Source organism: Vicia villosa, linkage group LG6, assembly GCF_029867415.1.
Source record: "Vicia villosa cultivar HV-30 ecotype Madison, WI linkage group LG6, Vvil1.0, whole genome shotgun sequence".
In the NCBI taxonomy this organism is placed as follows: Eukaryota; Viridiplantae; Streptophyta; class Magnoliopsida; order Fabales; family Fabaceae; genus Vicia; species Vicia villosa.
The window spans coordinates 13,969,369-13,980,144 of NC_081185.1; the positions used below are offsets into that span (position 1 = coordinate 13,969,369).

Here is a 10,776-nt window from a genome sequence, read left to right on the forward strand (position 1 = left end):
TGAGCTCTGCTTAATGAGGTTAACTTGGTTTCTTGGTTATGAAGAAATGTGAGAAAGATCCATATGCAATGATGAGTTCTTTGATACCACTCCCTAGCCATCGGTTTTGCTTGATCTTAGGGGATAAATTTGATGCAGAAATGAGCTCTAATTGGTTGGGAGAAGATTCCTTTGATGAATCACCACTTGGCCATAAATTCTCAAAATGCAATCATTACTTAATCACATGTTTTGGTTTTGGAATATTCCCTTCAAATATTTGTGCAATGATGCAAATGATTCTCTCCTATCCTTGCAATGTTTCTGAAGTTTAGAGGTACCATTTAGTGTAAGCACTTGCATAAAATTGCAAATTTGAAACTTAGGCATGACCTATAATTTTACTTCAAATGTCTAACTTTGATCAATTATATCAATTAGCTCAAAATGAATTTGGAGAAGGTTGAGCACAATTTTGAAAGACCTTAACATGTACTTCAATTCATTAGCTTAGAGTTTCTTCAAAATCAATTGGGAAATTTGTGAAAAATGAGCTTGAAGTTTGAAGAAAACTAGGGTTTTTTGCTTGTTTTTATGAAGGCAGCAACTTTGGAGCTCCATATCTCTTCAATGGTTGATTTCTAGCCAAAAAATCATATGTGACAAATTTGTTCATTGGATCAAAACCTACAACTTTGATGTTGGAAGTTTTTTTCAGTTTGTGTAATACCCTTCTAAACCCCACGGAAAATTTAACAAAAATTAGAGTAAAACATGAAGAAGGGTATTACAACTCCAACGAAATAAACAAATATTCATGTCATGCCGTAAAGGAACGATAGAACAAAAATTATTCAGATATCATGTTAACACAGCGGAATATTCTTAACAACTGAATAATTAAACATCCAGAGTCGGAGACTCATGATCCAACCATAAACCATAAACAAAACAAGGATTTATAAACCAATCCTAAAATAACGTTCCCAGTGTTACACGACCAGAGCATGACACAGACCCAACTGACTCTAACGAACTACTTGACGAGCTAATCCTCACCAAGTACACAAGCTACTCCTCAATCTGAAAAATAACAACAGTAAGGGTGAGTTTCATTCTCATTAACAAATGTTATAGGAATATAAATAATACAACTTCATTCATACATTATTCACCCAAATTCAATTATATTCAGATAGTATAGCAACATTCATCAAATACAGTCATTCATACCAAAATACACACAAATTGTAACATTGGACAACTTCCATTCATGGGATAACCCATCTCACCGATCCACCACCATAAAGATTCGGCTACTTCTCTCACCAATTCCACACAATGGGAATTACCTACAAGTGTCCCACCACCATAAGGGATACAACCCACAACATGATTATGAAATGCATGCATCACATACCGCATGCTAATCATCAATACCAAACAACTGAACAATCATAATCATCAACTATTGCAACAACAATAGCCACACAATAATTATGCTATTTTTCAACCAACTCAAATATACATTTTACATCAGCAACACATGTATATTAATCATCAATCACAACCAAGACGAGTTAATAGCCAAAACATTCACCAGTGCATTTGTACGCATAAACCACCACAACTAATTAAATCAAGTGTTTTAAAATAAAATCGAGTCACAACTCAAAACACTATTTTATTGCGTAAATTGCTTAATTAGCTTCACTGTGCTCGAAACGGCACATTAAACGGACTAACAGTTAAAAAGTTATGCATCGTTATTCTTTTAAAAAGTCCCAAACATCAACAGCACGCGGCGCCAACTTGGTTTGCGGCGCCAACTGAGCGTTCCAAAAATCCTTGGCTCTCTGCCAAGCTATTCGCACCGCAAACACCTGTACGCGACGCGAAACGAGAAAAAGTTACGCCTTCGCGGCTCCAACACAGGTACGCAGCACGACCTGTGCGTATCACAACATCTTGGCATTCTGCCCACCTGTTCGCGGTGCCAACCCTGTGCACGCAGCGCGAACCGGCGATTTCAGAAACCCCAACCTGCAGAAAACAGCATTCTATACATCCCAAATGCCCTCAAAATCATACCAGTACGAATTTCAGAAAAATGAACCACACATACAACACAATTTGCACATTTACACATACTTCTAATCATGCTTAACATCATTATTCAACACCAATCATCATTCACAACATAAATCGAACCAAAGTTCTATAAACCCCAAAACCCCAAACCCGACATACAATCCAATTCAGAATCCTAACATACAAACTCTATTGAATCATTCATACAACCCATAATAGAGGTTAATGAGAAGAATCCCCCCTTACCTCGATGTCGAATTCTTGGATGCCCTTGCTCTTCACTCTTGCTTTTCTCCCAATTTCATGTTCAGCTCTTTTCTTCTCCCTTTTTGTTCTCTTTTCACAAAATCCTCCTCTTTTCTATTTTATGAAAATACAACCTTACTTTAGAAAAAAAAGGCTTTGCAACTGACACACCCCCCAATTGCTACTTGCGACACTGGCCCATTAGCCTTATTAATCCATATTTCTCAAATAATTCAATTAATTCTATTATTTAATAAAAAATTAATTAAATTAAATAAATAAATTTATGGGGTGTTACAGTTTGTACTTGAAATTTTGAGATATTCCCTTCCAAAGTTTTGAAAAAAAAAGACTCTTAAACATGTCTTCAATAATCATGAATCTTGATTGTACACTTAGAAAAATTTCTATGTATGAAAAGTCAATCTTTGACTTTTTGATTCTTGATTGATTTTCTTGATTTTCTTTGGTAAAATTACTTCAATAGTCATATATTGATGATATTGATCCTTAAAAGTCATGTTTTGACTCAAAACCCTAAAAGTCAAAGGTGACCCTGTATAGTTGACTTTTTCCAGATGAAGTGAAATCTTGGACTTTTGTGATGAATCAAACTCTCCTCCTCAAATGAATGATGTGAATGGATTATATTGAGTTAAAAGAAGTTCTTGAGTCATGTGTTTGAGTTTTGGATCCATGTCCTGATTAAAAGTCAACTATCTTGGTGAATTAGGTCAAAAACCCTAATTGTCGACCAGATGAAATTGATGACTGTAGATCTTGAATTGAAATGTAATGCTTTATGGATATTGTCATATGGATCATTTAAAGATGATTGAACCATTTGATAGATGTCCTGGAGCTTTTTAGGGTTTCCCAAATGTGGTCCCTGATTTCAGTCGTTGATGGGTTAAAAACCTTAGCTGAGCAAACCTTAGTTCTGATAACTGTTGTCTAATCAACATAGGTGAATAAATGAATCATTTGAATCCTATGATTGCATTAGAGGTTATTCTCATATTGATTGATCCTTTGCCTGAACTCTTTTGTCCTTGAGCACCCTCGACTGGGTATCAGACAAACAAGTGACTGCTCTGAGTACCTGTCCTGAGTCTGATGAGGTACTTGGAGGTATGACATCTCAGGGGGGGTCAAAATTAGGGTATGACAATCTTCAGTGCAGATTTTGGCGGCGATGGAACCGTTTTTTTCGGCCGCCCTCGTCCCATCCCTACTCTATAATACGCAAAAATTTATATTTTTATTACAAGAAAAATAATAATGTTATCACTCCAATTTAAAAAGTATGCATTCTTTTACTTTCTATCCAAAAACATATTTTAATTACTAGTCGTTGACATTAAATACAATTTTTTTAGTATTATATATTGATATCAAATTTTTAAATAATAAAATATTTTAACTTATGGATGACTATCATTTTTTTTTTTGAAATCAAGAAATATATTAAGCACACCAACCGGATTACAAGAAACAAACAATCCAACAAAGAAAAATTACAAAACCGATTGTTTTCTAGCTTAAGTAAAACAATGGGTTATTGCTAAACTCGTAGAAATTACAATTGGGATGAGTAATTTTCCCGATAAAAGACCACCTCCAGATAAGAGCTTTACAATTCCACACCACATCTCTAGAATTCCAAGATGTATCGTTAAACACAACATCATTCCTATGCAACCAAATACTCCAAATAATAGCAAGCCAAATAACTCCTTCTTTTCCTCTTTTAACTTTCTTTCCTCTACAAAAGGAACTCCAATACAAAAAACTCTCCTTAAAATCAAGAAAGTTAGTGTACCCCAATCCAATCCACTCCGACATTTCCATCCAAACAGTAGCGGTGTTACGGCAAAGCAAAAAGGAGTGTTGCAAAGATTCCGAAAAAATGTTGCAAGTAACACAATCTAAATTCGAAGAAGAATTAAGAATACCTCGATGCAAAAGAGCGTCTTTGGTAGGGACTTTGTTGAGAAAAACTCTCCAACCGAAAGCCTTAACCTTTAAAGGAACATCAACCTTCCATATGGCTGCAAAAGCGGAATCAAAACAATTTGCCGGACCAAACGGGATATAAATCCTACACAATAAATTGTAACAAGAAGAAACCGAAAAGACTCCATCTTCATTGTGTCTCCAAACAGCCCCATCCGATTGATTAACCGATCATTATAATGCATATTTTATTTTAACAAGTTTAATTTATATGATCATTGTTCATTTTACAATTAAGAAATTCATTTTAAATTACATATATATCTAAATATATTTTATACCTTTTCAAAATGAATTTACCTGTCTGTCCGCACGGGTATCTTACTAGTTAATTACTATTCCGGTCCCTTTTATAAAAAAAAATCACTTTTTAGATACATTGAATAAATAATATATCTAAATAATATGTTGTCCAAATACATTATTTATTCAATGTACCTAAAAGATAAACTTTTTCTTATAATATTAACGAATAAATGGTCGATTTAGTTTTTGAACTATCATTCCCTTATCAATTTGGTTTTAAAACTATCAAAACTAACCAAAGGGTCCTTACATTTTTTTTCATTCAACTATTTAGTCTTATGGTTAAATTCCTTAAGAATTAAATATTTAAATAAAATATTACTCGTATTAACAATATTATTTTATTTTAATTATTATAAATATAAAGTGAATATTAATAACTTGAAATTGCACATAACTCTAATTAATTTATTTAATTTTAATTTTAAATTAAAGATAGATTGAATAAACTGCTTGTGACAATCTTTTTGAGAGTGTGCCAATTATTTTTATACATATGAAGTTTTCATTTACCTCGAGAATGATTTAAAAAGCACCATATTTAATACAGATAAATAAACAAAATCATTATTTATTTTATATTTTGTTTTTTCTTAATCAATATTGGTGACAGAATACAAAAGTTTGCCTCCTGTATACAGCCCTTTGTATTACCAAACTTACTTTTAATTAAATTCAATGTATTTTATCAGTTAGTGATTCTTGCCTTTATACCATCTTATAAATAGTGTAACTATAACCCCTCTCTTTACACTCTCAAATCTAAAATGGCTTCAATTTTCAATCTTCTCTCCCTCACTATCTTTCTTGTGCTAGTTTTTCAAGGTATCAACATATATTTCATAACTTTTATATCATATTATTCTACCATTCAAAATTTAAAAAAAAAAAAATGCATATATTATATATACATCACAAAAATGATTTTGTAGTTTTATTTTTAGATAATTGTGAGGGCGACTCATTCTTGGACTTGATGTAATTTGTTAATTTTGGTTTTTGGTTGTATTGAACATTTGATTAATGAATTACATTGATTTTTTTTGGTTAATATTGCAGCATATGGAGATTGTGCTTTGAGTGAAATTGGAGTTAGACAATACCAAACATCAGAATATGCACATGGAATGGAAGTGTGGAAGGTTATTGTAACAAACAATTGTAAATGTACTCAATCACAAGTGCAGTTCAATTGCAATGGATTTCAAACATATTTATCTGTTGATCCAGCCATTTTTAATGAAAATTGTCTTCTCATTCAAGGAGGACCACTTTATCCTTCTAAATCTGTCACTTTCAAGTATGCTTGGAACCCTAAGTTTACATTTACACCAATTTCTTCCCACAGTTCATGTTCTTAGGACTTAGGATATTAGTAATTAATTATCCAAAAATAAAGTAGTTATGAATTAATGAAATTAAAACCTATAGTTATATTGAATCGATTTTTGTTTACCATGATAATAATTAATTTTCATAATTGTTTCTTTTATTTTTCATTATTACTATTGTTCTCATCAATTTGTTCATGATGCTTAATTGTGAAACGTAAAAAACTGTTCATTTAGAGAAGCAACTGAAAAAAGTGTTGCGAAAGTATGTAAGATTTATAGCTAATAACGCAAGTGATTAAAAGCTTTTTCATAATTATTATAAGGGAAATGCTAACAATATCTCTGAGAAATAGTTAAGACTTTAAAATAATAAAGTTATCTCGATAATCTGCGTATTTAATACATTAAAAATTAAAATATTAAATTTTTTTTTAAAAATATTTAACCATTATACAGAGGACACCGGTTAGCAAGACCTTTATGATAAATTTTTTTACCCAAAACCATTGAAAAGATTCTCTTTCAATTTATTGTTTTAATAAAATATATACAAAACGTTCTTTTATTTTTTAAAATAAACAAAAGTTCTTTTTTTGAATAACCCTTTTCTAAAAGGAATGTCCAATTTATTTATTTTGAATGACAAAGAAAATCCAATATATCCTACTTTGAAAATTACTTTTTAAAAAGTCTTAATTTTTGAAAACAAAAGTAATAATATAATATAGTGAAATCATTTTAGCCTTTTCAGTAATATCTCTTTTTCTAAAGTTTTTTCAAAAATATGTTCGACATGTAGAACAATATATATTTGCTAATTTTTTGATGGATTAAATTTTATGTCTCCATTCTTTTTTGTTGTTCTTTTTTATTTAATAAAGTTATTTATTAAAAAAAGTTATAACCCTTTTTTAAGTTTTGTTTTATTTATGTATTACATTTAACAAATTAATTAATTAACGTAAGAAAATTAAAATTTTACAATTTAATTATTTATTTATAAAATAAATAATATATTTTTAGTTTAGTTGCACTTGATTTATTTATCAATGTACTCAATCAAAGTGCAGTTCAATTGCACTGGATTTCAAACATATTTATCTGTTGATCCAGCAATTTTTAGTGATGATTGTCTTCTCATTCAACGAGGACCACTTTATCCTTCTAAATCTGCCATTTTCTACTATGCTTGGCATCCTAAGTTTACATTTACACCAATTTCTTCCCAAAGTTCATGTCCTTAGAAGTTATGATTATTAGTAATTAATAATTCAAGAATGAAGTACTTATGAATTAATGAAATGAAAAGCTTTACTTTGATAGTAATTAATTTTCATAATTGTTTCTTTTATATTTTATTATTTTTATTACTACTATTGTTCTCATTAATTTATTCATGTCATTGTAACATTGGCTTGTTTAGAATAATAAATTTTGTAACATAAAAAGAATCTTCAATTGGAGAAGCAATGGAAAAAACGGTTGTGAAAGTGTATAAATTTATAAGCTAACACAATTGATCTCTATTTTAGTAACGGCAGCCCTACTAAGGAATTTGCGGTTGAGAGGGGCTTGTGACAAGAAAATACTCTTTCTCCTTTTTTATTTGTTCTAGCCACGAAAGGTCTAAAGAACTTCGTGAGTAAGGCGGTTGAAAACGGAGACTTCTCGGGTTTCTCCATCAAAGGGAGTTGTTTGATTGATATTCTTCAATTCGCCGACGATACTATTTTGGTGGGAGACAGTAGTTGGAACCATCTTCGGACTATTAAAGCGATCTTGAAAGGTTTCGAATTGGTTTTGGGCATGGGGATTAATTTTCATAAGAGTAAGCTCATAGGCTTAAACATTCCTTCGAATAGGGTGGACATGGCTTCGGCGTTCCTTGGTTGTCAAAAAGAAAGTTCGAACTTTGTTTTTCTTGGCATCCCTATTGGCTCTAATTCTAGAAGTTTATCTATGTGGAGGGGACTCCTTCAAAAGGTGAAGAATTGGCTCGAAGGGTGGAAGGGGAGGTTCCTTAGCATTGGAGGTAGATTAACTCTTCTAAAAACGGTGTAGATAAGTCTCTCTATTTTAATGCTCTCTTTCTACAAAGCTCTGTCTATTTTTGTCAAGAAGTTTAATAAGATTCTTAGCAGCTTCCTTTAGGGAGGGGGTGGAGGAGAGAAGAAGAATTCATTGGGTTAGTTGGAGGGACGCTTGTCTTCTGGTTGATAAAGGGGGGCTCGGGTTGAAAAGGACTGATGATTTCAACGTCGCGCTTCTTCAAAAGTGGAGGTGGAGGATTTTGGAGAATTTCGACTCTTTGTGGTATAACGTATTAAATTCCCATTACGGCGATATCAATTTATTAATGGCTAATGTTGGTGGCCTTAGCCGGAAGGGTGGTAAGGGCTCGTTATGGTGGAGAGATTTAAATAATATTGTTGTGAAAGATTCAGAGTTTTTTTTTTTTGCGGAGAATTGTCGTTTTAACATAGGCAACGGTTTCATAACTTCCTTTTGATTGAGCAATTACACGAGGAATCTTAGTTTAAGTGCTCGCTTTCCGCTGCTCTTTTCTTTTTTAGGTTTGAAAGATGCTGCTGTTGCAAGTAATGGAGGCTGGTCCACCATCAGTTGGCAGTGGGGCAACCTGGATCTGCCGGACGTCTTCCTGTAGCTAGCTGTTAGTGAATTTCTGCTGCAGAATTTGGTATTAACGCAGCAGGTGCTTGTTGCAGTCCAGCGGCAGCAGCTTTTCGAGATCATGTATCATTTCCAGCCGAAGGCAAATGACAGGAACACGGTAATATGGAGAGCGGCATCGGACGGTATTTTTTCGGTCAGTAGCTTTTTCAAACTCTTGACTGTGTCCCGCATTCCTTTTGGTCCAATTCACATACTAGAGTCTGTTTTCAAGCTTATTTAGAAGGGAGACATTCCCAATAAGGTGAAAGTTTTTGTGTGGCGTTTTTGTATCAATAGGCTTCCTACTATTGATCTTCTTCTTTCTTGGGGAGTTTCTATTCATATTGGCGAGCGCAAGTGTGTTTTTTGTCGCGGTTGTGTCAAGTCTTTGAATCATTCTTTGTTGGAGTGTAAAGTAGCTAGTCTCATTTGGAGGGAGATTGGTGACTGGATAGGCTATAAGAACCCTAACTTCAAGTGTTCTAAAGAGAGCTTCTTATCTTGGAGATCCTATTGTCTCGGGGCCAAGGTGAGAGTAGGGAAGGAAGGGATGGTTTGGATGGCTACATGTTGGAGCTTGTGGATTCGGAGGAATGGGATTATTTTTAGAAAAGATATGTGGAACGTTTTAGACATTGTGTGGAGCATTAAAGCAACAGTTTGGAGATGGATGTTCATCAGAAAAATTACTCATCCAACTTGCAATTTCTATGAATTTAGAAAATTGCCTTTGTTTTATTTCTATGAGTTAAAACAACTTTTTTGATCACACCAGTTGAGTTAAAACAACTCGTTTCGTAGTTTCTTTATACTGGTGAGTAGCCTTTGCCTTGTTGGTCAATAACCTTAACACAATTTCTTGAAATTCTTCACCATGGCAGTTCATTTTTAGGTTCATGAAGGTCCATGAACATGAATTCCAATTTCTTGTTTTGGTCATGTTTCAAGCAAACAACCATTCAAAGTGCACCGCAACATGACCTTAAATACATTTAGTAATTAATTTCATTTTAAAACAAAAAACAAGGCTGAATCGAACCTTGTTATGTTGAACTTTGATTTTCGGATGTCATTTATTTGTGTTGATTTGTTGTGCCTCAATCATGTTTTCATGGCTATTTAAATTTTTAATCCATGCTTCTGCCATTGAGTTTCTAAGTTTCACATTGAGTTGGACTTTTTTTGAAATGACAATTTTGGGTTGTTGCCTAAATTTGCGTTCTAGAGGGAGAAGATGTATCTAGGCTATAGTGACAGTTTATAGGCTATAGTGACAGTTTCTGATTTTTGGAAACAAATCTTCATCTTCTTATATACTTTTAGTGACAGTTTCTAGGCTATAGTGGCAGTTTTTGGGTTTTGAAAAGGAATCTTTATCTTCTTAAATACTTTTAGTGACAATTTATATGCTATAGTGACAGTTTCCAGGTTATGGAAATGAACATTCATCTTCTTAAATACTTCTAGTGACAGTTTTAAGGCTTTTAGTGACAAATTATGGGTTTGATATGAATGTTCATCTTCCATTTTAGTGACAATTTTTAGGCTTTTAGTGACGGATTATGGGTTTGATATGAATCTTTATCTTCTAAGATAGTTTTAGGGATGATTTCTGGGCTTTAGTGATGGTTTTAAAGTGTGTCATGAACCTTCATCTTCTTAGATAGTTTTAGTGACGTATTTTGACTTTTTGTGAGGGACCGTCTTTCACGTGGCCCACAAAAATACATAGTTGACACGCCACGTAAGCCTCCATTAGTTGAAGAAATTTTGTATAGGAACTAAATTAAAGGTGACATATTTTTTGGGGTGATTTTTTTTTAAGACAAAGGGGTGATTTTATATTTTCATATTATAAATATTAATAGAGAAGGAAGCGAGAATAGTTTTAATGGAAAATAAAAGAATATTTTTATATTATAAATAACTTGTACTAAAGACAAAAATATATTTATGTATGTTCATATGAAAGAGAGAATATTTTTAGTAAAGATAAATGATATTTTTATATTTTTATATTGTAAATATTAATAGAGGTGGAAGAGAGATAATATATTTTTAATAAAAAATAAAAGAATATTTTTGTATTTAAAATTATTTGTCCTAGCAAAAAAATATATTTTTGTATTTT

General features: G+C 32.4%; 1 protein-coding gene across 1 annotated transcript; it reads left to right on the forward strand.

Annotated features, from left to right (window-relative positions):
• The first annotated feature begins 5,399 nt into the window (after window positions 1-5,399).
• LOC131611255 (uncharacterized) lies at window positions 5,400-6,118 on the forward strand. The gene is made up of 2 exons (XM_058883336.1): window positions 5,400-5,463; window positions 5,698-6,118. Exons 1-2 carry the CDS (start codon window positions 5,406-5,408, stop codon window positions 5,997-5,999), a joined length of 360 nt encoding a protein of 119 aa, XP_058739319.1. The 5' UTR covers window positions 5,400-5,405; the 3' UTR covers window positions 6,000-6,118.
• Window positions 6,119-10,776: the final 4,658 nt, after the last annotated feature.

Excerpts from the sequence above, each read along its gene's own strand:
- LOC131611255 (XM_058883336.1), top strand. The coding sequence starts at position 5,406 with ATGGCTTCAATTTTCAATCTTCTCTCCCTCACTATCTTTCTTGTGCTA. Across the intron at positions 5,464-5,697 it reads TCTTGTGCTAGTTTTTCAAG|CATATGGAGATTGTGCTTTG; the intron begins GTATCAACATAT and ends TTAATATTGCAG.